Genomic DNA, 26,051 nt, shown 5'->3' with positions numbered 1-26,051 from the left:
TTCCCTTTTCGCTGTCTGGTCTTCGGCTCCTGCCTCTGCTGGCCGTCGAGGATTGGGTCCCCTGCTACGTCGCGCTTACCTCACTTTTTTTAAGGCTCCTCTTTTCATTTTGGGCAACTTTAACTTTCTGCCAATTCTCACGACGTCGTGCCTCCTCTTCCTAATCATCCTCGCCAAACTCTCCAACCCTCCTTTCACCATCGCTCTCGCCTCTCCCCATCCGCGACCACGGGAAGCGCATCCGTCCTCTTGTGCGACACTCAAAAAAACAACACCAAAACCGCGAGCTTCCCCGGCTCGACCCACGCTGCTGACAGGCCTTCCTCGTTTCCTCGTTTCCTCGTCTCCTCGTCGCCTCTTTTTTTTCACCGCATCTTGAGCCCCCAGTGCTACACAAGCACAAGACATTTGTGCTGCGCCATTGCTGTCTTCGACTTTTCTACTTTTGTCTCTTGTGTCTCTTGGGCTGTCTTTCAGTCGTCGCTTGCGCCCTTCCGTTCTTCCCGCGAAAAGGAGACCACCGTTTCGTGCTCCTGTTTTTGTCGTTGCGCGCCGATTTTCTCGCTCACTCTTGTCTCGATACTCTCAAAGCAATACCCCATCACGATTGCAGCGTGTCCTTGACGACCTCGGATACTCTTTTTGTCTTTTGGACGACGCAAGCTCTCATTCCTTCCTTCTCCGTTCCCATCCCCACTCGCACCCATGGCGGCCGCTTCGGACTACCCGAACGCCGCCTCTGGCATGTCCCCGGACGACCAGCGAGGCAGCCTGCAGTTCCAGACCTCCCCGACAACGGCGTCCATGCCACCAGGCACATTTGGCGAGCTCGATGGCACGTCTGTAGCAGATACGCTCGCAGTGGGCGGGGCACCTGCGGCGGGAGCTGGAGCTGGAGCTGTTGGCGGCGATGCGTCGCCTGTTGCCCCCCCGGCACAAGCGACGAATGGCCACGAGGTGCCGCCACAAGTGCAGGAGGTGCTTCAGTCTGAGATTGGTATCGTGACGATGCTCAATCGCTTGAAACAGAGCATTGGCACAGCAAAGGTAAGCGAGAAGCGAGAGCCTAGACTAGGCGTGTTAAGGAAGGCATATTGACAAAGATGTGCTAACCCGCCATCCCTCTCCACAGGAATTCGCTCTTTTCCTCAAGAAACGCGCCCAGCTCGAAGAAGATTACTCTGCCGGCATGCGTAAGCTTGCCCGCTCGACGCAGGACAGCATATCTCGTGCCGATCCGGGACAGGGCAGCAGCACCTTTGGCGGTGCCTTCGGTGAGATGATGGACATCCACGGTCGCATGGCCGACAACGGCTACCAGTTCTCCACGTCACTGCACCAGATGCACGAGGATCTGCTGGAGCTCGCCATGATTGCCGAGAAGAACCGCAAAGGCTGGAAGCAGACTGGCCTGGCGGCTGAGCAGCGCGTCGCTGACCTCGAGACCGCCACCCGCAAATCCAAGGCCAAATACGACTCCCTCGCCGAAGAGTACGACCGCGCGCGCACAGGCGATGCGAGCAGCCGCCGCGGTGGTTTCGGCTTCAAGGGCCCCAAGTCTGCCGCCCAGCTGGAAGAGGACCTGTTGCGCAAAGTGCAGGCCTCTGACGAGGACTACCACAGCCGTGTGGATACGCTGTCGCGTGAGCGTGCCGAGCTTCTGGCAACCGGCCGCCCGGAGATTATCAAGGCGCTGCAGGACCTCGTGCGTGAGTGTGATGGCGGCATGGTTCTGCAGGTTCAAAAATACGGTAAGCTGGCCTTTGTCGCTCCTCTCTGCATTCTGACGGTGCCTTTCAAGACTAACCATGTCCCGTCGTCTCTACAGCGTCCTTCAGCGAGAAGCTTCTTCTTAGCAATGGCTTGAGCATCAGCCCGATCAAGTCCGCCCAAAAACCCGACGCCCGCAGCCTGCGTGAAGTGGTCACCTCGATCGACACCGAGCGCGACCTCAACAACTACCTCAGCGGCTTCCAATCCAAGGTACCCGCAAAGACGGGCGAGCCCAAGTACGAGCGGCACGCGGTGCTGGGCGGCTCCGCATCGACCGCATCGCAGGTTCCCGCATTGTCAGCAAGGACACACACGTTCTCGCAGTCTGTCTCGCAACCTGCCGCCGCTGGAGGTCAACAACCGGCCTATTCCGACTCGCTGCACTCGCCGCAAGCCCCAGCAACAGCCAACAGCCAGATGTACGGCTCCGTCGGCCAGTCGGGCTTCCGCGCCAGCGCAGGACCGGTAGCGGGTTCCAGCCACGAGCGTAGCTTTAGTTACAGCAGTGGCTATGGCCCCAACAACGGTGCTCCCCAGCTCGGCGGCCAGTCAGCACTCGAGACGCCGCAGCAACCTCTGCAGGTCCGCAACTCTGTCGCCAACACTGGCGGCGTTGCCCCTCCTCCTGGCAGCGAAAATGTGGCCCCGTACTCGCCGGCTTCGGCTGGTGCTGGTATTCCGCCGTCTCGGTTCTATACACCTCCGACCGCTTCCAACCCCCCCTACGGCGGCGGGGCACCAGCGTCCCAAGGCCCACCACAGCTCGGCGCGCTGCCTTTCCAGACTGGTCCCAGCTTGGCATCGCCGGACACCACGGGCAGCCTCCCTTCACAGCAGCAGCACCAGCACATGCCCCAGGGTGCGAATGGTCCACCGAACCCGCTGATGCAGCATCCGCCAGCAAGCAACACTGTGGCTGCGGTTCCCGGCGGTGCTCCAGGTGCTGGCTCCATGGTCAGCCAGGGCCAACCGTCGCGGCCCATGTTTGGCGTTTCGCTGGATACCCTGTACGAGCGCGATAGTGTGGCCGTTCCCTTGGTGGTGTACCAGTGCATCCAGGCCGTGGATCTCTTCGGCCTGACCGTCGAGGGCATCTACCGCCTATCGGGCTCGCTGCCCCATGTGAACAAGCTCAAGTCCATGTTCGACACCGACTCGTCCTCACCTAAACTCGACTTCCGCAACCCCGAGAACTTCTTCCACGACGTCAACAGCGTGGCCGGCCTGCTCAAGCAGTTCTTCCGCGATCTGCCCGACCCGCTGCTCACCCGCCAACAGTACGACCGCCTGATCGAGGCCGCCCAGCACGAAGACGACACGGTGCGCCGTGACTCGCTGCACGCCGTCATCAACGACCTTCCCGACCCCAACTACGCCACGCTGCGCGCGCTCATCCTGCACCTGAACCGGGTCGTTGAGAACGCTCCCGTGACCCGCATGACGTCGCAGAACCTGGCCATTGTGTTTGGCCCAACGCTGATGGGTGCTGGCATGGGCGATCCGGAGAAGGCGCGGTGGCACGTGCGGGTCATCGACACCATCCTGCAGAACACGTACCAGATTTTTGATGAGGACTAGAATAAAAGAGGCCCAGGGAACGCCTGCACGTGGATGTGCTGTGCTTGCTCGACCGTTGTATGATGGACTTTACTGCGTTTGCTTCACCCCACGCCTCCCATCCATGCAATCAAGCAAACGGGATTTGTATTACTATTGTTTCTGCTTTACTTTCCTTCTCTTGTTTTCCTTCCCCTTCATTTTGCCCTTCTCATTTACCGCGTTTGTCGTGTCTTGCTTTACTACTGTCATACCAAAATTATGCTACCGGGTGCCATCATTTACACGTATCGTACTCTAGCTAGGGAACCCGTTCTTAATCTGATATCCTCTTTCGTAATCTACACGACCAGCCGTGACTGATGCCATTGATATCCAGCAGTCTCCCGTCCACTCCACCAAGCGAAGGCTCCTTATGCTCTCTGTGCATTCACTTACGGCTCAGTAAGAAACGAGTCCTCGTCTGTGGGCACCATTCAGCTTTCTGCTCTCCATTATCTGCCCCGTATAGGACATGCGTATTGATCACCAACTCCCAATTCACGAAGCGAACAATAACTTCACGGCAACAAAACGTGCCCTCTCATCGCGGGCAATTAGTCTCTCTTTCGAAGCGGTGACAAGAAACTGACGCGTCTGCCTATTTTTCGTGCTTGGAGTGGAAGCTTTACCTTGCCGTTTGTCCTGATATCGCCAGAAAGGGAAGGCACGCGTACCCACGAGGTCGTTCTTTCCTCTGTTGGAAATATACACCAACCTCCTCTTGCCGTTTTCAAGACTTTGCGTACAACCCAAAAGGAGTAAAAAAAATTCAATCTTCTCTTCCGTTGCCAAACCATTTCTCCCCTCCTTTCCTCTTTTCTCTTCTCTCAAGCAACCATCACCATCTCCCCTCTGTGTTTTGCTCCTTTTGCATCAAGAGTGGAAAGATTGGGCCTTCACTATTCGTTCTTACGTTTCCCATTGCCCTTTGGCAGTTCCTGCCTATTACTTTCCATTGGCCTCTTGGCTTCTGCGTCCTCCTTCCCCCCTTTTCACCTCTTCTTTTTACGATTTTCACACTCTCCTTCGCTCTACAACACACGTTCGTCTTTTAGGACGTCTTTCAATACTGTCTTTGACACTCGAGACATGTTTTGAGCTTCCTCAGACCTTACTTTCTTTTCTCTCTTGTTGTCCCTGGCGGTGTGGAGTTCTTAGTATTTGTCCTCGTCGCTTCTTCCTCTGTTGATACCATCGTTTTGCCTTGGTCAATTATTTGTCGCTCTCGTCTTTCCTTTCGCTCATTGCTTTGTACTTTTCACCATGGCTCCTGTGGACAACATCTCCGTCACCAGCCTTGAAAATGAGCCGGCCTGGGGTTCTCACGATATTGATGATCCGAACAATATCGATCAGATTTTCTCTGCTATGGAAGCATTCCTGGCCAAGAACTCTATTGGCGGTAGGCTCCAAGTAAGTAACAAACATATTAGATCCTGATTAGTTTAAAGGCCCTAGCTGACGTCTTCTCTTTTCCTCGCAGTTTGAGCTAGACGGGCACAACCACAACGTCTCCCACATACCGCAGCGCCTTCTCCAGCAAGACGAGCCTCCCAAGGCAGACATTATTGTGCGGTTCAAATCCATCGAGCATTTCAAAACGATCCACAAGCAGGCCTCTGAGTATGAGGACGCCCTCGAGACGAAGGATGTCGATGATTTCAACAAGGAAGGCAACTCCTTTAAGGCTTGGCCCCTTGTTTCCATCCCCGAAGGCGACGACATCACGACTTGGATGATTCTGGTAGAACCGAGACAGATCATCGAGGCCCGCATTCCCAATGTCGGAGAGAGCTGTTTGCTCCGTCTTGTCAACCCAAATTCGGATGAAGGTGTTTCGGCCTGGTGGAACGCGCGGCGTGCTCACAACAACTTTGCCGAGGTCAGCAAGGGCAAAGAGTCCTGGTCCAAGCTCATTGTCTTCAACGTCAGGCTTGTCAAGTCAGAGGACGAGTCCAACTGCGTGATTCACGCTCTGATTCCCAGTGACGGCAAACAACATGAAAATCTCGAAAAGTTGGAACTTACCAAGGACAACGCAGTCAGTGTTGGCCTGTTCTTCACCAAGTCGGATGCCACATTCGAGGCCGAGATGAAATCGTTGAGCAAGCTTGTCAAGGCGTCGAACATTCCTCCCGTCACCCCACTGGCCACAGTCAATCGTGGCGCAGAATCCGAGCAGGTCACAAAGGTTGGTGTCTGGCTGGACTTGGCCCCTGAGCTCCTTCCCGAGACAAAACCAATTGTCGTCAAGAAGCCGATCAATCCTCGCGCAGTCCAGGCACAGCAAGTTGAAGCGTTCAAGTACCTCCTGGATTTCCACGAGCCCGAGTCCTTTGTCAATATTTTTGACATTTACCCTCATATGCGCGAGCCGAACCGGCCTGGCTCAGGCATTCCTTCGGCCATTCTCAAGAAATATGCTCGAATGAACGAGCATCAACGGAACGCATACAATGGCCTGCTTTCGAAGATGCCCTACGGCATCGCCATGCTTCCTGGTGGCCCCGGTGGCGGCAAGACAGACTGGGTCATGACTGTCATTGGTCTGATGCAGAGCAAGTCCCGTGCCAAGGTCCTTTACCTCCTTGACATCAATGGTCCACTGGACGATGCAACCGCAAAATACATCTGGCTGATGCAGAACGCTGGGCTCCCGAAACGAGCGATTCGGATGAAAAATTTCGGCACCGAGTTCAAGCGCAGTGTTCGTGTTGGAGCCATGAATACCCGTACCAAAGGCAGTGAAGAACCAGAAGTGGACTTCTCGAGAAACTTTTTGAGCTTGTACACTCAACACGCGGCGGGAACGGCCCCAGATCCAACACGCACCCGCCACCAGCACATTCTCCCGAGCCTCGACGAAGCAGCCTGGGAACATTACGACAAGCACCGGGACGAATTTGAGACACTCACCGATGCCATTGCGACCTGCAATGGTAGTCCGCTCCAGAACCGCCAGCTTCGGCGCGAAATTTACGTCCTATACTCGGCTGTTCTCCGCCTGGCAGATTTCATCGCCACCACGCCTTGCGTTGCTGCATCCGCCTTCAGTCACATGTTTATTCCCGACCTGGTTGTTTTCGATGAGGCGGCACACGCGCGTGAGTTGTCCACGCTGATTTCTATTGCCAATTTCTGCCCCAAGACTGGTTGGATTTTCATTGGCGACCACCGCCAGACTCAGCCGACCGTGAAAAGCAACAACACCAATCCTCATGGCCGGCAGCTTGCAACCTCGGCCATGGAGCGCGCTTACCTCGCTGGTGTGTTGAATCACCAACTGCTCATCAATCACCGCGCATTTGGACGACTTGAGCGCTTGCCATCGAAGCTTATCTATGGCGGCAAGATGGTTTCTGGAATCCCGCACATTGACCGCTTTCCCCGGTGGGCGAAGTTTGTCCGCGGCTACCTTGACGGCCTCGCTGGTCTTCGCTGTAGTACCCCTCGTCTGATTGTGCACCTCAATGGTGTTGGCCGTCCCACGAAGGTTGGAACAAGCTGGTACCACCAACAACACATGCAATGGACCATGGAGCGAGTGTGGGAGCTGATCAACAACCCCCGTTTCCGCAGCGCAGAAAACGAAGACAACAAGGGTACTATCCTGCTCCTCGCCCCATACAAGGCTGCAGTCACAAAGTACCAGGAAGCGATTGAAGCGCTCGCCAAGGCCCATCCGAATCATCGCATTCCCCAGCGTGTTGAAGCTCGCACATGGGACAGCTCTCAGGGCCACGAGGCCGACATAGTCGCCATCGACTATGTTCGCGAGTATCCGACTGGCTTCATGGACGGTATGTACCGTTTCAATGTTGGCCTGACTCGCGCACGTCAGGGCGAATGGCACCTTATGCATCCAAATATGCCAAAGGCCGAGACATTCCAAAAGACAAACTATCTCCGCAAGCTGTACAGCGCTTGCGAGAAAGGACTCGATGGCCTGGGTGAAGGGCGCATTGCCAACATCACCTGGGGTGCTCAGCCGATTGCCACTGTGCATGACGTGCCTGGGAAGGTGCTGGTCAAGGAAGAGACTGTCAAGGATGCTCCCATTAAGGACGAGATCGTTAAGGGAGAGAACACCAAGGATGATTCTGCGGGGGAACCATCCGGCGAGGAGCTACCTGTGCAAGACTTTGACGCTCCAGTCCTCATTCTGTCCGACATCGAGCCCGAGGAGGACGGCAATGAGATGCCCAAGACACCGCACTTTGGGTACACACATTCTTCGGCCGCCAATTCGCAGGCGTCGCTGAGGCAGGAGACGACTACTGTTGTGGTTGATGGACTCAAGCTCGGCCTTGGCTGTGAGTTGCCTGTCAACTACGACAACATCGTGTGGTAGTTGCACCACAACGCACCCCCTTCACTTTGTCACCTGGTCGCTTGGTGACTTGGACTTTTTTACTCGTTGCCCAACAACATGGCTTGTTCCAGCTAGTGTGCCACTGAGGTTGCTTACGCAGGTAAAGGGCCGTGACACGGACATTTGCTTGCTGAGACGAGATTTTTGCCATCTGAAGATGGCCGCTTCGAGGAAGAGATGGCATATGGATTGTTGTTGCCACGAAGTCTTGCCTGCATATGTGCATCTATTTATTCTGTCTAGGACTTTTTATTTTTCTTTTTTTGATTCTGCTTGGCTTGGCAAGGGCATGTCGAAGTTGTTGTTTCGCTACAGAACAATGCCTTCGGGTGGAAGAGAGACGTGCAAGATGTACGACGAAAGAGAAGCTGGGCGAGTATCTTATAGGACCGCCAGCAAGGTTGGTTGCCAAGAAGGGAAATTATTAAACAGCCGATACACTCCACAGCAGAGAGAATTCTTTATCTTTATACAACTGCGACGGTGTTTCAAATTGTAGGAGCTCAATTGCAATTGTGACAGAGCCAAATGCGATCTAAAGTGTTGGTAATGTAATTGCCATGGGCGAGATGCGAGCCGCCATGACAAGACCAGTCTTGTCTATTGTATGCCCTCTATTTAGTTGTCTAGAGTGCCAGTTCGTTATTGGCTTGCCATCGTATCCCCTAGACTCTACGTTCCAGCTCGTGTCTCATCTCAGGCCACGCCTAAAACTTGTCCTCCACCTTTCCCAGCTTGTACGTGCGCGGCACCACAAACAGACCGCGAGCCTCGACGCACCGCTGGCCGTCCAGCGTGTCCAGCGCCGCCTCGCACCACAGCTTGCGCAGCTCCTTGCCGTTGCTGTCGACGCCGTCCTTGTTGTTCTTGTACTCGTCGGGGACCAGCGGATTGCAGGTCACAACGTAAAAGTTGTTGACTGTGACGGGCTTGCGGTACTGCAGCTCGAGGCGCGCCGTCACGCCGGTCCGGGCAGGGAACGACAGGATGGCACAGCGGCCGAGCGCCTCGTCCAAGATGGTGGCAATGGCGCCACCGTGCACGACCCTGGGCCAGCCAGCCAGGGCGTCACCGATGCGCAGGATGCTAATGATCTGGCCCGTGCTGGGGTTGTGGAAGATGCGGTGGTAGGCACCTATGCCGCGGAGGCCACCCAGTGCGCCCGTGGTCAGGCGCGTGCGCTGGGGCGTCGGGGCCGGGATGGCGTTGCCGCTGCCACTGGCATTGTCGTTGTCGTTGCCGTCACGATTGGAGAGGGACACCGTCTGTGGGAACCGCAGCGATGACGACAGCGGCGTCACGTCAGCCGAGACGTCGGCCACATCCACCACCTCTCCACCGGGCACGTCACTGTTGGGCGGTGCGCCGCCCGTCTTCTGCGCGGCGGCTTCGGCGGCTTCCCTAGCTTCGGCGGCTTCCCTAGCCTCGGCAGCCTCAATCTCCCGCCACCGCTGGCCGACATCCCATTCGTCCCAGTCCGGGTCTTCCTGCAGCTGCTTCACCAACGCAATTGTCTCGTCGGCCACGCGCCCAAAGTCTTCTTTGGCCTTGCGCTCGGCTTCGGAGCCGCGGACAAATTTACCCCTTGGCGGGCTGGGCTTTGCGTAGACAAAGAAGGCAGTGTAACAGCCGAGAAAGCCACCAAAGGCCAAAAGAACAAAGGTCGACCGGCGGATGTGGAATGTCCACTTGCGCGACGGCGGTGGTTGCTGCGGCGGAAAGTATTGCGGCAGGGGACCTTGCGATTGTTGCTGCTGCTGCTGCTGCGGCAGCGGTTGGCCGAAACGGTCGTAGGATGGACCTGTCGAGTAGAGGCGGCCGTTGTGTGCGAGGAGAGGCCGGTGGTTGCGAGCGAGGACGATGGCACGGGCTCTTGCTACAGCTGCAAAGGGACACGCTGCCGATGCCATTGGCGCGGCCGGGCGAGTAGCTACGCCAGCCGGTATCCGCAGAACCATGGTCGGGGATGTGTGGTGATCGCTGGCTGATTCAAAGGGGCCCGCGGCGATGTTGGTCGGCGTGGTGATGTTGGCTCGAAGTGTTGCTCAATGGGAAGTGGTGATTAAGCGCGATCCATCGTTATCCGGTGTTGAATTATCGGCAGTTGGGTCTATCACGTGCGGTTTCGGCCAACGGGAGAGCCCCACTACAGGTCCCCACGGTCACCGAGCAGAGTCAACCCTCAGTGAGCTGACGGTGTCAGTGTTACATTGACAGTCAAATCTTATGATGCCCTGGACAAACGACCTAAAATACGTCAGAACTGTAATCCAATGTAAAGTTCGACATGAATGACATCCCATTGGGGATATCCGTCTCGGGTTTGCGATACGAGAAACAAAAGTGACAATAAAAATATAAGGATTCAGATACTATCCTGTCTAATCCATTTAGGTGGTACAGCTACATTCTACACACGCATTATATTCTGGCCTTGGGGGTTCCCTTATGCTCGTCGTCCTTTAACCGCATAATTCCCTGTTGAGAACGAGTTAGCAAAGTGGTTGACGACAATCGCGAAGAAAAGAGGGGAAGAGGAGACGGGGGGAAGGGAAGGAGAAAAGAGAAAAGAGAAAAGAAAAGAGAAGGATAACTCACTTCTTGGATGCACGTCACCAGCAGGGTGCCGTCCTTGCTAAAGATGCGCTGCGTCACCACGCCGCGGCCCTCGCCCGCCCAGGGGCTGTCCATTACCGCCAGCATCCACTCGTCCGCCCGCACCAGATCCGGCTCGTGGAAGTAGATGGTGTGGTCCAGGCTCACCACCATACCCACCTCGGGCTGGCCCAGGAACGACTCGAGCGTGGCGCCGCCCGTCTCAAAGGCCACCAGGTCCCGCATCGCCTGCACCTGCTCCGGCGCAAACATGTTGTCGCCGTCGTGGCCCAGCAGGCCCGCCACCGGGATCGGGAACCGCCACATTCGGTGGATCCGCGTAATCGTGCCGATGAAGTAGTTGTCCGTCACGTAGCTCAGCGCATTGAGGTGCGCCGCGCGCCCGCCCTCTTTGGAGATGCTGCCGCGCACGCGCACCCAGTGCATCGTCTGCTTGAGGTGCGGCGCGTCGTCGGAGCCCGTGATCATCATCGGGCCCGACAGAATCGGCTGCACTGCGGATTTCGGGCTGCCAAAGGCCCGGCCCAGGCGAATGTACACGCTGTCGACAGCATCGTGCTCTTCGTAGCCGGGCGGCGGGACCGGCGGACGCACGTCCGGCAGGGCGGCCGCGTGGTGGCCTACGCCGGCGATCCGCGCGGGCAAGCCCCGGGACGGCGGTGGCGTCAGGCTGGCGGTCGCCGTGGCGGCCGTGGATGTGTTGGGGAGAACGGTAAAGGACATGGTCACCGTGAAGATGCAGCGCCCGCGCTGGCGCGCCTGCACGGTGCGCGTCACGAACGAGCGGCCGTCACGCACCCGCTCAACGTGGAACAGGATGGGCACGTCGGCGTTGCCGGCGAGCAAGAAGTAGCAGTGGCAGCTGTGCAGCGCGAATTCAGGCGACACCGTCCGCTGGCCGGCGGCAAGGCACATGCCGACGACCGAGCCGCCATAGATACCGCGGGCGCCTGGCGGGTGCCACGGCGGGCGGGTATTTGTGAAAATGTCCTGGTATGTTAGAGACGCGTGGCACGGGGAAAACGGCAAAGAGGAAGTGGGTGGACAAGCTGCATTAATTCATGATTTCTTGGGTTCTTACCTCGCCCAAAACGCCGAGAGCCGTGACGTCGAGGTCGTTTTCCAGCGCCGACAACGCCGGGTTCGGCGGCGGCGGCCGGAGAATCGTAGGATGCGACTGAGGCATTGTCGAGATTTGCCGGATGTGTATGTATGCGTTGACGTCTGATGGCGACAAGAGCGGTAAATGGGAAAGGAAAATGGAAGGGCGCGAAACCATATAAATGAAAAAGGTTAATTACTGGGACCGGCATAATGTGTGTAGGACCGAGGTATCTACCTGAAAGGGCAAGCGCGCGTGTCACGGCCTGTAATAAAAAGGCTACACAAAAACGGCGTACTAGAACAAGTCCCCACTGCAATTTAGGGGCGTGGAGGAAGGAGCGCAATTGAGCATGCCGAATGGGGAAATTTGGCATTGCCAGGGGCATGTACGCACGCGGAAGGAACTGAACTTTTGGTGCTGAAGGCGCTAAGATGCTGGGAGAGAACACCACGCCTATTGTCCAGTGGAAGTTGGCCGTGTTTCGGGAAACGATCAAAGCGATAACGAGACGACCAGCCAATTCTCCACTAACCTCGGCACCGTGACCCAACAGCATGGCCACGGACAAGGCTGGGAAAACAAAAGGAGAAATGCTACGCGGTATAAGGCTGAGCTAATTCGATGCCCATGCTTATTGGGTATTTTATTTATTATTTTTTTTTTTGGTGACAAAGAACAAGTAAATAAACCAAAACCCCGGGTTTTCGTGGATTGGTGGATATTGATGACAGAAAAATCAATATAAAGGAGTTGCCTGCTATTTTTATTGGAACAGAATGCCGACAGTTACCACGGCTTTAGACACGCCTTACACTGGGACAGGTGGTGGGCTTACAGCTGCGCGGCTGCTGTATATATTTACCAGTGGCAATGCAGTATGTATATAATGGTTTATCTGTCTCGTGTACACCTCTAGTCCTTATGGTACAAAACATAACAAAACGGAAACAAAAAAAAGCTAGCAAAGGAAAAGCAGTTAAAGTGTAAACAAAAAAGCAAAGAATGGCAAGATGCCGACGTCAAGAATGGTGGATTCGAAATTGCACAGCTGGGAGCAATCACGACATCGCTTCGTAAATGTAGCAAAGCCTTCTTCCCACTGCACCAAAAGACAGCAGAAGTCTCTACTGGTTCTGTTCCACAAAGATGGGCTCCAAATGGTCCCACACGCTGCGGTCGCCCTGGCCGGCCCGGTCCCGCATGTCCCAGTATTTGCCGTTGAACTGCCAGTACGCCTCGCCCGTGATTGGGCACTTGGCCTTTTCGAACCATGCCGGCACAAACTCTTCGCCCAACGTCTCGCGGTCGCGCCGCCGCGACCGCTGTTCGTTCTCGAGACGGTTCTTCTCTGTGGCCGCAAAATCGTAGTTGCCCTCCTCCATGGCGCGCTGGTCCGGCCGCAGCCGCGAGTCGGTGGGCGCGATCCAGGGCCGCAGTTGATCGTTGATGTCGTTGAACGTGAGCACAAACGGCGTAAGGTTGAACGGGATGCCCTTGGGCCGCTCGTTGGCCTGCCAGATCAAGTACACGCGGTTGGGGTCCGCCATCGGCCCGCTGATCTGGCCGGTGGCCGCGTCAATGTCGCTCGTGCCGTTGCCGTTGGGCGAGCTCTTGCCAGTGAGCTCCGTGACGCTCGCCTGGTAGCCAGGGGTCATGCGCGCGTACATCTTGGAATTCCAGCGGCCGCCGAGTGAGACGCGGACGCGGCCCGTGGCGTCCACAATCTTGCCCGAGATGACGTAGGCCGACGCGGCTGTCCAGCCGCGCGGCTTGAAGTCGACGTACGCAATCTCGCCTGTCGTCCAGTTCTTGATCTCCATGACGCCGTAGTTGTCGACCGTAGGGCTGCCCGTGATGATGCCAATGACGGACGAGGTGACCTTCTTCCACGTGAAGAAGTCTTCCTTGCCGCCATGCTTCGGCCGCAGCTTCAGGAACCAGGTGCCCAGCGGGTTGATGTCAAAGGACTTGCCGTAAAACTTGGATTTGACGGCAGACTCGCCGTAGTAGGTCCAGTGCGGCGATTCAGCCCACGCGGCACCAACAGGCGGGTGGTGGCTGACTTGCTCAATGAAAAAGCGGTAGTTCTTGTCTGGGCGCACGTACTCGAACGTCTCGCCCAAAAGCGGATTGAAGGGTTTGGCGACACGACCAATCGTAGATGCGTATTCGCTGGCTGCGAAGGCCGCCACGTAGATGAGACGCTCGATGGAGTCGGAGCGCTCGACCGCACGGTCCAGAAGGTCGGCGTATTCCATGTCCTCGCCGCAACGGTACAGCAGCGACGTTGGCTCGTTAAATGTGACAGGCAACGTCATCTTGGTCATGTCCTTGCCCACCATGGACTTCAAAATGCTCTATTGTTGTGGGTCAGTAGTGTCGCGCGAGTAAGGAACATGAAACATTTGTCAATGCAGTTGGAAACTCACCCAGAGTGACAGCTTCGGCCGGTTGTCAGCGTCAATCTTCAGCCGATGGCGGATGCCGTTCTCGTAACCCTTGAAGGACTTGCTGATATCGACGCCAGACGACACGACAATTTTACCACCACTACTGTCGCCAACAGTGGCCGCTTCATTTTCGGCCGTCAAGCTGGCAGCGACCTCAGCTGTCTCATCAACAACAGCAGTCTTTGCTTGCGTGCTGCTCAGTGTAGCGGTCGCTGTCTCGGACGGCAATCTTGACTCGACAACCACCTCCCCAGCATCAACCGCATCAAAGAATTCGTCGTCGTCGTCGTCGTCCGAGTCGGACAGGCCCGCCGCGGCCACCTGTTCCAACACGGTCTGCCGTCTCGATGTGTTTGCCGTATAGATTGAAGGCGACTTGGCACCTGTACTGCTTGGGATGATGAGATCATGGTGGCTGTCGGCGCCGGCCACGGCCGTAGTTGCCGTTGTTGTGTCGACTACCACCGCACCAGCTGCAGCAACTGCAGCTGATGCAGTGGAATCGGCCAGGACGCCGCTGTTGCCCAGGTGCGGGGATGCAGCAGCGCTACTCGCCGGCTGTTCGTCGAGCATGCCGTTGTTTATAACCTCCTTAAGGATGCGCCTGGCCGACTTCTTCTTCTCTTCCGCCTCGCCAACGCGCGCCTCCAGCGCTTCCTGCTCCCGCGCAACCTGTGCCATGCTCTCCTCCCACATGCGGCGCATCTCGACCTCACGGTCCAAGCGGTACTGCCAAAATGCGTCACGGTCACGCGATATGCGCATCAAGTCGCCAATAAGGCCCGTCAGGGAGCGAATGGCGGCATCGTAGGTAGAGAGCGCGGCGGTCGTCTTGGTATCGGCCAACGTCAATGCCGGGTTGCGCGAGACCTCGGCGACGAGGGCCTGGTTGACCTGTGCCATGGTCTCGAGTTGGAGGCGTGCGGACTGTGCGGTGATGTTGAGTGCGTCGCGTGTGGCAGATGGTGCGTCACGGTCGTGGCCGCTGGACGCATCGAGATCGTCATCACCAGGATCGTCGTCATCGCCGCCATTGTCGTAGTTAGCGCCACCGGCCTTGCCCTCAACCGCATCAGCATAATCGTTGACACCCAGACCGGTGCCCGTGTCATCGTCGATGCTGCCAGCGGTACTGGCGCCGACACCACCGGCCGTGACCATGGCCTTGTGGGACACGGACCGCTGCGCGGCGGACTGAATCCGGGAAAGTTGTGCGCTGTTGCGGCGACCCGAGTCACCGTGAATGCCGGCGGCAGCGGCTGCGGGACTGGGACTGGCATTGGCACTCTCTGCATCGTTGTTGATGGACGTCGTCTGCGAAAGGGAAAGGTGGGACTGGTGCGAGGCCTGCGGCTGCAAACTGTGGTCGGCCTTAGCCTGGCGCAGCAGCTCGGCACTGCGGGCGCGCTGGCGTTCCTCTTCCTTGGCCTGGTCCTTGGTCCACTGGATGGAGTTGTTGAGCGCCCAGAACCAGCGCTTGGCCTCGACCTCGTGGTTGGCCTTGAGCGTATACTTGACGGATGACTTGCCAATAATTTCAAACTTGGTCTTTTCGTCGGCGCTCATGTTGAGGCGCGCAATGCGCATGTTGATGGCGCCACGACAGGCAGACCCGGCGTCATCCTGGTGCTTGTAGTAACTGAGAACTCCATCTTCAAGCACAAACCAGCGCAGTTGGTAACCCTTGCGGTAGTTGGTCCACTTCTTCAGGTAGCCCTTCATCTCGCGGGCTTCACGGCCAGCAAGCGGATCGGGCGGGCCACCCGCACCACTGCCAGTTGTGCCTCCGGCACCGCTGGCACTACCACCAGCACCACCGGCAGTACCACCGCCCAGGGCGGAGCTCGAAGCGCCGCCGCCGCCGAGGTTGCTACCGTAGCCAAGACCACCTTGTGCGGCGGCGCCGAGAACCGCCTTTTCTTGGATGCCGCGCTGCGCAGCGACAGCCGCAGGCGACTTCTTCAGCATGGCTCGCGTCACATCGTCCTTGGTAACGTCCTGGGGAAGCTTGCCCTTGCGGTCGCGGCGGAACGGGTCGGCACCGTGCAGAAGCAGAACCTGGATGAGCTGCGAGTTCTTGCGGCGGGCCGCTTCGTGCAGAAGGGTGCCGCCGGCCTGGCTGGTGACGGGGTCGGAGACGAATTCGGTGCTGTTGATGTCGAGCACGGTCTTGAGCCGCGGCTCCTCCAGCACCTGGGCGAGGGTATGGTACTCGCCACGGGCAATCAAGTCCTGAATCTCGTTAATCTTGCTTTCCGTGAAGAGCGACCGAGAGAGTTGCAGGAGCTGGAAGATTTCGGGGTTGCGGGCGAGATCGAGCGGCAGACGGCCCTGGCCGTTGGGCAGGGAGTCGTTGATGTCCTTCTGCTCGAGCAGTAGGCGCACGACCTGAGTGCGCCCCTGGGCCGCTGCGAGGTGCAGAGCCGTGTTGCCGTCCTTGTCGCGGGCGTTGGTGTCGATGAGGCCTGCGCCATCCGACAGCACGTACTCGACGACGGCGAACTCGGCGCACTGGATGGCCAGGTGCAACACAGTTGTGTCGTCAAGGCCACCGCCAGCCGCCGCACCAGCTGCGGACGCGGTAGCAAAGGACGATATGCTCGCGCGGGCACCGGTAGTATCGGATGTTTCGCGGATGGCTTTGGTGATGTAGGCAGTGTCGCCGCTGCGGAGGGCCTCCACGATGCGGAACTTGCGTACGGACTGCTCAAGTGTGGACGACGGAGAGGATCCTGAGGCGGGGTTGATTGCAGGAGGGGCATTTGAGCTGCTGGCATTGGCAACACCGGGTCGTGAAGAGGCAACATGGGTGGACGAAGGACTCCGGCCGGTCAGCGAGCCTCCGGCGCCCGAGGCACGCGAGACGTGGCCCTTGAAGGGCACGGGGGTAGAGGAAGAGGATTGACTCTGTTGCTGGTAGGCCATGGCGGGCAGGTCGCGGCCGGAGTTGGAGTGGGAGAGGGGCGCACTCACGGAGCCGTCCTCGGAGGTGGCATCCTCGTCGCCCGTGCCGGCGCCGCTGGCAGTGCCAGCTGCGGTATTTCGGTCCTTCCGCCGGAGGATAGAGAGGGCGGCGCTCTTAGTTCGCTTGTGTGTGCTATGGGACGTGGAACAGGAGGAGATTAGCGGCGAGTCAAGGGAAGTGAGCAGTGGTGCTCTAACCAGTAAGCCATCCAGCATGCTGAGGAAACGGGGAGGCACGAGAAGAGACAGGGGATGGGTTCAGACAGGCAGGGCAAAAGAGCATGGGGTTGGTGGCCTGCTGGCACACAAGGTAAGCTCACCTGTCACCGGCTTCCGACATGGTGACGGATACGGCGCGCGGTCGAAGCCGTGCGAGGGGTCTTAAATAAGACGAGGACGGATGCAGTCGAGCGACAGGGGTGGTTGGATGGGAGATATGTGACAGTGACGCCAATGGCTCAATGGCTGGAGGGCTTCAGAGTCCGAAGGCGAGGCCCGTCCGTTCCAGCGCGCGAAGCAAGGCGCCGTCGAGCTGTGACTATATCGATCGGGTGTTTGGACTTTGCAAAGTTGTCCGCAGGTAAGACGGACGGCAGAGTGGCGAGCGAGACGTGGTCCGAGGGGAGGGAGGGGGTGAGAGGAAAGGTGGTCATATATCCAGTGCAAGCTCTCCTGGGCTGCGATGTGGATTAGTACACCGTAAGTGGGCTGGTGGTGTGGATATTCTGTCTTTGGTGTGCGGCGTTAGCGTTTTGCACCGAGTCGTTCTTTCCCCCCGCTTTATTCGACCAAGTGATGGTAGCAGTGAGTATTCATACGGAGAAGGTGCGACTCCGTTGAAACCAGAGAAGTTGGATGCAGTCAAGCCAAAGCAAAAACGGGAAGGATAGCTTGACAGTTGGTGGGAAGTCGTCTAGTTGGTGAAACAGGGTAGGGTCAGAAGCAGCAGGTGCGTTGAGGCCACCAATGTCAAAAACATGGAGGCGGTAAGGGCAGGAGCGAGCACAAAACAAGTCGAAAAACAGACCAGATGGGAAAGCACAGGTGGACAGTTATAGGGAGCGCCAGGGCAGGTGCAGGGGCCAAACAGAAGGGGCATGACGTCGTAAAGGTATTCCACACGCAAGGTTATTACAGCCCAGGGACCAGTGTGGAATTTGTGGCTTAGGCCCAAGACGCGTACTTTGTAGTGTGCTCTGGTCGGTCGATTCCACCTGTCTATTTCGTCGGAGCTTGGTCCGGTCTTGTGGTTCCAGGCCCCATTAGCTAGTTTATGGTGGGATAGGACACAGTTAGATCCGGCACTGGCAAATAAGCTACGACATACAAGCTGCTTGCAAGGAACGCAAATCGTTTGTTCCTTCCTGCCCTGGACGTGCATACTTGAGCTTTTCCATGGCTTGTATGCATAGGCTCCTTCAATGGGTCGCTGCTTCCTCGCTAGGTGCATTACAGATCCTCTCAACGGTCCTACACGTGTTGATCAGACGCTTGGCTGTACTAATAACGACCCCCCAAAAACTAGCGGTGAAGATGCGACTTGAGATATTTTGGACGGAGAATGCAGCCAACACTCACAGAATACTCATAGACTTAATTCTTTCAGGGGCTTTAGTGTTGAACGACTGTCAGGGCAGCTGGCAGTTGAATGTCTCGGTTGTCCGGAATCTGTATCTGACGGTCCCAAACCTGCCCTCCAACAGCTCCTACAACATCCTTTTAGTTTGGAGATCAGCGCTTGTTTCTTGATACTTGGATGTCCTTGGAACGGGGTGCGCCAATGTCCACTTTTGGCTTGATTGTTCGTGTCCACCAGTAATTACTCTTACTGAAACTCCGCAGATGCAAAAACAAGGAATGCTTTTAATGTTTTTGCATCTGATAGACAGCGATGGAAAGAGTAGAAAACGAGAAAGGTAGGCTCGGTAGGGTGACCAGTTGGTATGAAAATAGCTGGATCTGAAAGAAATCGCCAAATAACAAACGAACCGGGACGATGGAAGGGTAAGAATAGTAAGCCACGAACGACTGAAACATGTCGTTCGCCACAGAAAAGACCAGTCTTTCGGCAAAGACGAATGGAAGCAAATGATATGATATGCACGCCATCAGACAAAGCCAAAATCCTCGCGGATAAGCACCCTTTTTGATCGCCCGCAAGAACCCGACTGCAACGGGCAACCGCAGACAGTAGCCAGCCCACCAGGTAAAAACAATAATGCGACACACAATGATGAACGATACGGAAATCTTGGCAACCCGATCAGGCAGCCGTGATTTAGCATCGCAAGGCTGCGACAACAGCCTTGTGCATCCTGTCGCTCATGGCCGTTTCTTTGTGTGGAATCCCGTCATGCCTATTTGGGAAGCCGGCCCGGGGGACGGACATTGACATTTCGCCGCCGCTCCGTTGGCTGCTGCCGGAGTCTCACGACCGGCGGCATATTTAATCACGTGAAATGTGCAGACATGGGCCAAGACGGCAGAATTTCCGTCTCACGTTGTGTTGCCGACCGTGGCTGCCTAATTTGACTAGTGGAGCAGGATGCAGAAACGGGAAGGAGGCAAGGCGACATAACAGAGAAGTGAAAAGTCTTGCATATACGGCTCGTTCGCTCTTCCTTCTTTTGCTTCGATGTCGTCCTCTTTTTCACACTCTCAATCCTCTTTCTTTTGTCCCCGTCTCTCCCTTAGTACCGCAGAGCCATTGCCACCATGTCGATCAACGCCAATGCACTGGACGTTTGGTCCACGCTCGCGCCCGAGTGGGACGCCGGCATGGGTCGTGACGGAAACGTCTTCTGGCAACGGCTGGAGAAGCCGGTCCTGGAGCGGTTCCTCGCTGAAAAGAAGGCAACCAAGGACGGCGAAGCCGTTCGGGCGCTCGACATTTCGACCGGAAATGGTCTGACGGCGCGCTGGCTGGTGTCGTACTTGGGCGGGAGCGGCGAGTATGGAGGTGACATTGTTGCAGGCGAGGCCCATGGTCCTGTGGATGTCACGGGCACAGACGGCAGCGACGTGATGCTGTCGCGTGCGCGGTCCTGGGCGGCAGACAACGCCGACGTGACGCCGCAGCAGCGCAACATCCGGTTCGAAAAGCTGGATGCGACGCAGCCCGACGATTTCAAGCCGTTTTACGCGTCACCGCCTACCAACAAGCCTTTTGACGTTATCCTGATGAACATGGCCATCATGGACGTACCCACGCTGGAGCCGCTGGCTGCTGCGCTGCCGCACATGCTTGCTGTTGGGGGCGTGTAAGTATACATCCTGGTGCATTTTTGAAAATTAAAAAACAAAAGGGTAGGAGAGGGGAGCTGGAAGACTACGAGACAGGAGGCATCACACCAAAATGATCTTTCGCTCATACTGTCCCGTCATCCTCGGTTGTGACTTAGCTTTGTCGGCTCGCTCCTGCACCCCGTGTTCATCACGCCGCGCACGCGCAGGCACATTGAGCTGGTGGACGACTACGACGACGACGGTGGCGATGGGCGAGGCGCCATGACGACGCGGGGCGTGCTTCGCAGCGTCAAGCTGGATCGCTACCTCCACGTAGCGCCCTGGCGTGGGTATGCCTGGCCCAACCAGTCGCGCGCCCAGTTCTACTTCCACCGCCCACTGCACGAGCTCTTCGGCACGTTCCTCAAGTCGGGCCATCTGGCGCTGGACGGCATTGAAGAGCCGGCCTTTACGCCCGAGGAGGTGGCGGCCGATCGCACGCTAGGTGATAAGATCGAGTCGTCCAAGAACTTTACCGAGTTCCCCATCTTCATGTACTTCCGTCTTCGCCGCATTAAGTAGACGGATTGCATGCAACGGCCCCTTCTCGGCCTTTGGCCTTGGCCGCACCGGACAGAGGGTTGGAGGATGTCTGAATCGTATTCTAGTCGGTTTGGACGAGATACATGTACAGTTTGGCTCTTGATTCGGGTATCTCACGACACAATGCCATGCATCATCTGTCGCTTGCTAGACTCGCGTGGTACAGGTGACAACGTAGATTTGGCATGCTATCTCTAATGGCGTAACGCTATGCTTCAAAGAAAGGACGAAATAACTCAATGCTCCATGTTTTGAGAACATGCATCGGTCGCTTGGTTACCCGTGAATGGACCGTTCACACCCATAACAGAGCCTCTCGACACGTAGTCTCGGGTCGCCCTCGGGGCCGTCAAGATGACCAATCTCGCCCCTCCACCGTTCGTTGCCAGCCTCATCGAGCGGCATGCCACAGACCCGACAGCCAGTTGGTGCTCCGTCGTCACTGTCGTGGGCATGATTATGGCTGTGCCCGTGGCGCTCTAGTTTGGCTGTCGTCCGCACGACGTTGGCGACAATCGACGGGTAGTTGGCCTCCACCTCAGTGAAATAGCGTGTCATAACCTCCTCAATGCTGAGGTCTTTGTGGGAGACAACCGCTCCCGCAGATGAAGCCGGTGCCGGCATGAGGACAAAGTCGCCCTCTGTCAGTGGCGGCTGGGCCACTGCGTTGAGGTAGAGAACCAGCTCGTTGCGGAACAGTTCCCGCACAGGGTAGTAGATGGCGATCTTGTGTCCTGCGCCGTCTTCCACGGTGCCATCGTTGATCAGCCACGGCAACGAGAAGCCACGGCCCTTGGCCGTCTCAGCGAGCGTCCTCTCTGCCAGAGCCGTGGTGCTGCAACCGAGGAGCAGGGCATCGTACGGTGCAGCTTCTGCTGTCGACGCAGCCTTTGATATCAACAGCCGCCGCACAAGGATGTCCAGCACGTCTCGCCGAGACGTTGCCGACGGAAGGTTGGAGAGGCTTGCGCGTAGCTCCGCCGATGTCGACGGGCGGCGTGTCTGTGACGTGTCTTGTTGTTCTGTTCTTGAGGGCGGTGGTGGCAGCAGTGCTGCCCAGTCGATTGTATCGAGCGCCAGAATGTCCGTTAGGGGTACGCGTTCAAAGGTGAAGCGGGGATACCGCGCCCGCCACCACTGAAGGCACTGCTCGGCCGGGGATGGTGTGTCTGCATCTGTATTCATCCCGTCTACTTCTGTATCGACATGAACGACATGGAGGTTGAAGGCGGCATCCCTGCCCCGGGACAGCCGGCCGACAATGATCTGCTCACAAATGTCCACGAGCGCAGACGACGAGGGTCCAAATGATAGGCCCACATAGAACTTCCGGACGTTGCTGTTGGGGGCACCACCGCCGGGCCGGCCAGTATGTGAGCTCTTGGTCTCGCGGTTCAGTACTTCAAGGCGCTTTACGGCTTTGGTTTTCACAAAGTGAGAGAAGCAGGCACTGCTTGAGTTAGTCATAGCTTACTTTCTCCCTTTTTTTTTGTTCATATATATATTCAAAAAAGAAACATTCAGCATTCCCCGAGCCGCGTCTGAAGCAGCCTCGCCGATATTGACTTACTTGCAAATAGGATCAGCTCGGATTGTGTGGACAGCCACCTGCTCTCTGCACCGCCGACACTGATTGTCGGTCCCCGCTTGCGTCATGGTACCTTGAAAATAGAGGATAAAAAGAACGAGGGGGTTCAAGAGCAGGGTTCTCTCCTGGCTGAGCCTGCAGGAGTACGTATATCAGCGCCACAAGATTCCGGAATGGCTGCAGTCTGTTTATTTTTGTTGATATTTATGCTCATGACATAAAGTTGCAATCGGTTTGTAAGTTCAATCGATGGTCATCTAGATTTTTTTGGCTAAAATTTCGCCAAAAGCAGTGAAAATGGCCACCGGTGTCACTCACGTGACACTAACAAACTGGCCATTTCAAATCTCACAATCATCGCGACTCCTGATCTCATAAATATCGTTATGAATGAGTTTTGATACTATTGTCGAAAGTGAGATTCAAAATAGTAAATGTCTAGAAAAGCTAAGCAGGAAAAACACATATGAAGCCGACACATGTGTCCAGCCTGATTGCTTCTAAACTTAGAAATGTCCCATGACATATCAATATCATGGTCGCCAGACCGCCGGAAGAGGAGACAATAAGCAACGTGACACTTTGTCTCTCTCTCCGGATGACAGCTTGCGTTTAAGTCTTGCCCAGCTCTTCAACTAGTCTCGACTGATATCCGGTTCTTGTTTTTGTTGGTGTCTCTTGCCTGTCTTGCCTTTCAAGCCCAACGAAAACCCCAAGCCTTCACAGGCTGCCTCTTCTCCAGTTGATGTATGTATTTATTTTTATCCCAATGAATGGGGCTGGTTTCTCGTTCCGGCGAAGTCCACTGGCTGCAGTGATTTACGGGGTGAGGAAGTGGTCAAGATGCTATGCGAGAGACGGCCCCACTCCTAAACAGTCTTCTCCATAGGTCCTCTGGTCCTTTTTCTTACTGCTGTTGTGCCATCCAATATTGGGGAATGTTCATTCGCATTCGAGATGTTTTGTATGTCGTGTCTGACGTACGAGAAGAGGCAAGCACAGCCACGCGGTGATGCCCCTTCCCTGTTTTGGCACAGGTCTGACAGGCATGGGCACGACAGGTGCGTGGAGCACGCACGCTGAAACAGAGGCCAACAACTGCTGGGCTGGCGATACCCACCCCTCAGCCCGGTTTGAGGTGTGAGGCAGCCTCTACCATTCATTCTTAATGATATCTTACCGGTCGACGGAGACGCTGTCACTGGCCAGGATGAGGCCGCCTCGACTCTTCTTTTCTCGCGCCCAGCAATCCAGTAAGACAAAACTGCATTTCAAATGCATCTGCTACGGTCACATCGCGCTCTGCGGATGACTCGGGAAGAGGGAAAGTGCCGTCTTGAAGTCTTTCATACTGTTTCGTATTAGCGCCCTGCTTGTTGCCTTCGGGCGGCTTCTTGTTCGATTTTAAGGCGTTTTTTTTGGTTCTTTCAGTAATTCCGGGCCCTTGGGAGTCACGGAAGGTCTGCTCATGACCACCTTTAGGGTGGCAACTTCGTGGTGATGGCTACGTAAGAGATGACCAGGCCGGCAAGGTGTGATGTTAGTGCCCAAACTCACACCGCAGCTCGTTGCCGGTGGAGCTATTTCGTATAGCATTTGCGTCTGTCGAAACATGCCGCGCTGTTAGTGGCCGTGTGAAGACCGATTTCAATTAAAAAGCCTTACACGTCCTTTTGCGATACCATCCGCGGTCCGTTGCCCCTTCCTTCCCATTTTCATCCCGACTGCCTTGCTCAGGCACAGAGAATACCAGTGTCAGTACAACGCCTGCCTCGCCTCGAAGATCCGTCCCTTCCCATCTCGGATCACGCTCTTTCCTCGTTTTCCTCGTCTCAAAGCACGAACAAGCTCGTCTGTCCCGCTTTATACTTCTTACATTCTGTTTGTGCCGTCTTTTCCTCGTTTCAACGGTTTGCCTGCAAAGATCTGCTGCAGAAGGGCTTCAGGTTCGTTTAGCCTTTGGTTCTAGGCGGCCGTTTAACGGAGCAGCTGCAGGGGTCCGTCCACTTTGAATGGCTGCTAGCCTGGCCATCACAACAGCCACCAGCTTTTTTTAGCTGGTGCCTGCCTCTTTTGTGTACTCTCCTGACGCTCTCTCTTTCTCCCCCACTTGCTTCGAGCAGGCACCGCGAAAAGGAAAGAGCGGAGCGGGACCCCACAATCGCAACACTGGACGGCAACTTTTGATCAGCTATTTTTCGCCCATCTCTATTTTACAGCGGGACCAGGGGGGCAGGTCTGGCCCTTCTCCATCGGACTTGCCCTTTGCGACGTTGTATTGCTGGCGAAAGCAGTGCCGGGTGAACCTTCATATCTTGTTTGGGCAAGGACCCAGGGAACTGCCGCCAATCGCAGGCCTGTCTGTACTCTGTACAGCCATTTGTATTTCACTATTATCAACCTCCTCATTTTAATGCAGTCGCGCCTCTGCGGAATCTTGGTTTCTGTCGAAATATTCCCTCGATCACTTTTTTCCGCGTCTTGGCTTCTTTTCTCCTTGCTTTTCTGTTTACCTGTTCGTCTTGTTCTTTTTCATCTTTCGTCTTCTCTTGTCCATTACAGCACCTCTTGCGTCCTTGACGCCTCCCTGCATGTCTTCTCCAGCAGATTGTCATCGTCCTCAAGCCAGCGATACCACGCTTGTGTTTTTCGACTTGTGGTCTGGTCTCCTTGGCGAGTGACCTGCATTCCGGTCTGTCTCAGAACGCAGACGAACGAAATTGCATCGGCACACGTTTGACTTTCACATATAATTGCCGAACCCCCCTATTTTCGTCCTCTTACAACCCGTTGGTAAACACGCTTACAACGTGTTCCGTGCGTCGTTCTGCTGCTGTTTGACTTCGTTTCGTCGCATATCGTGGCATCATGGTCGAGATGCAAACACACGCGCCCGTGGCGCCACAAGCCAGCGCAAAACCCTCACTCCCACCGTTGTCAGAACCAGCACAAGCCATTTCATCCTCGTCGCAGGCCATGCCTATTCCTCAAGCGCCCGCGCAACGATCACAACCGCTTACCCTCGATACATACGTCTCGCCCGTCAACCAAAACGGTTCCTTTGAGTTCGACCGTGTCATCAAGACTGGCTACGTTCAGCGCCGCACACAAAAGACCAAGGTGCGTAGGAATGGGACGCCGGTGACGTCGTGTCGATTTTTGTTTCTCGAGAGCTTGTGAACTAACACTCTGTGCCCAGACATGGAGGAGCATCTTTCTTGTTCTCCGGCCGAATATCCTGTCCATTTACAAAACCGACAAGGAGGATAAACTCCGACACAAGATCTTTTTGTCCGAACTGACAGCCGTTTCCTTCCTCCGTGACCCAAAACACAAACGTGACCACCTGTTCGGCCTCTACTCGCCCTCCCGAAACTATTACTTCCAAGCCAGCTCTGCCAAAGACGCCCAAGAATGGGTCGAGGCAATTCGCAGCGAGGCACGCATTGAAGAGGAGGAGGAGGAGATGTTTCTGGCCAGCCCTCTTGTACGACGCCAGTCCTATGGCTTTACCAACCTCTTCCATGCCACCGGCAATGAGCTGAGTCCGTACAACCCGACGCACATGAACAACCACCCGGACGCTGTCGCTGAACATGAGCGTCGTATGGTGTCCAGCTCCCCCGAGCCCACAAATGCCTCCACCACGGCGCCTCTCAGCCCAGCAAATACAGCAGCAGCAGCAGCAGCAGCAGCAGCCACGGCCACAGCAGCACCCGTACAACCAGCCCGAGTCCCTGGCCTGGTCCGGTAACG

General features: G+C 56.2%; 8 protein-coding genes across 8 annotated transcripts; 4 read left to right on the top strand and 4 right to left on the bottom strand.

Moving 5' to 3' along the window:
• Positions 1–705: 705 nt before the first annotated feature.
• On the top strand, positions 706–3,351 carry SPSK_01020 (RhoGAP group protein; the record flags this gene model as incomplete). The annotated part of the gene is made up of 3 exons (XM_016727951.1): positions 706–1,047; positions 1,133–1,751; positions 1,829–3,351. 3 exons carry the CDS (start codon positions 706–708, stop codon positions 3,349–3,351), a joined length of 2,484 nt encoding a protein of 827 aa, XP_016583989.1.
• Positions 3,352–4,635: 1,284 nt separating this feature from the next.
• SPSK_01004 (regulator of nonsense transcripts 1) lies at positions 4,636–7,723 on the top strand (the record flags this gene model as incomplete). Its single annotated transcript, XM_016727936.1, has 2 exons — positions 4,636–4,785; positions 4,856–7,723. The coding sequence occupies 2 exons, from the start codon at positions 4,636–4,638 to the stop codon at positions 7,721–7,723; spliced, it is 3,018 nt and encodes a 1,005-aa protein (XP_016583988.1).
• Positions 7,724–8,451: 728 nt separating this feature from the next.
• On the bottom strand, positions 8,452–9,702 carry SPSK_01170 (uncharacterized protein; the record flags this gene model as incomplete). Its single annotated transcript, XM_016728101.1, has 1 exon — positions 8,452–9,702. The coding sequence occupies one exon, from the start codon at positions 9,700–9,702 to the stop codon at positions 8,452–8,454; it is 1,251 nt and encodes a 416-aa protein (XP_016583987.1).
• Positions 9,703–10,165: 463 nt separating this feature from the next.
• SPSK_01147 (palmitoyl-CoA hydrolase) lies at positions 10,166–11,546 on the bottom strand (the record flags this gene model as incomplete). Its single annotated transcript, XM_016728078.1, has 3 exons — positions 10,166–10,222; positions 10,343–11,350; positions 11,442–11,546. 3 exons carry the CDS (start codon positions 11,544–11,546, stop codon positions 10,166–10,168), a joined length of 1,170 nt encoding a protein of 389 aa, XP_016583986.1.
• A 1,043-nt stretch (positions 11,547–12,589) lies between these two features.
• SPSK_00979 (uncharacterized protein) lies at positions 12,590–17,219 on the bottom strand (the record flags this gene model as incomplete). The annotated part of the gene is made up of 3 exons (XM_016727911.1): positions 12,590–13,822; positions 13,895–17,012; positions 17,200–17,219. 3 exons carry the CDS (start codon positions 17,217–17,219, stop codon positions 12,590–12,592), a joined length of 4,371 nt encoding a protein of 1,456 aa, XP_016583985.1.
• A 2,375-nt stretch (positions 17,220–19,594) lies between these two features.
• On the top strand, positions 19,595–20,686 carry SPSK_01204 (uncharacterized protein; the record flags this gene model as incomplete). Its single annotated transcript, XM_016728135.1, has 2 exons — positions 19,595–20,139; positions 20,281–20,686. The coding sequence occupies 2 exons, from the start codon at positions 19,595–19,597 to the stop codon at positions 20,684–20,686; spliced, it is 951 nt and encodes a 316-aa protein (XP_016583984.1).
• A 297-nt stretch (positions 20,687–20,983) lies between these two features.
• On the bottom strand, positions 20,984–22,174 carry SPSK_01184 (cytoplasmic tRNA 2-thiolation protein 2; the record flags this gene model as incomplete). The annotated part of the gene is made up of 1 exon (XM_016728115.1): positions 20,984–22,174. The coding sequence occupies one exon, from the start codon at positions 22,172–22,174 to the stop codon at positions 20,984–20,986; it is 1,191 nt and encodes a 396-aa protein (XP_016583983.1).
• A 2,989-nt stretch (positions 22,175–25,163) lies between these two features.
• On the top strand, positions 25,164–26,049 carry SPSK_01240 (PH domain protein; the record flags this gene model as incomplete). Its single annotated transcript, XM_016728171.1, has 2 exons — positions 25,164–25,415; positions 25,495–26,049. The coding sequence occupies 2 exons, from the start codon at positions 25,164–25,166 to the stop codon at positions 26,047–26,049; spliced, it is 807 nt and encodes a 268-aa protein (XP_016583982.1).
• Positions 26,050–26,051: the final 2 nt, after the last annotated feature.

The sequence above is a fragment of the Sporothrix schenckii genome, assembly GCF_000961545.1.
Source record: "Sporothrix schenckii 1099-18 chromosome Unknown Cont48, whole genome shotgun sequence".
Classification (NCBI taxonomy): Eukaryota; Fungi; Ascomycota; class Sordariomycetes; order Ophiostomatales; family Ophiostomataceae; genus Sporothrix; species Sporothrix schenckii.
Note: the sequence above shows the minus strand (reverse complement) of the source record. Positions and strands in the feature narration are given on the sequence as shown.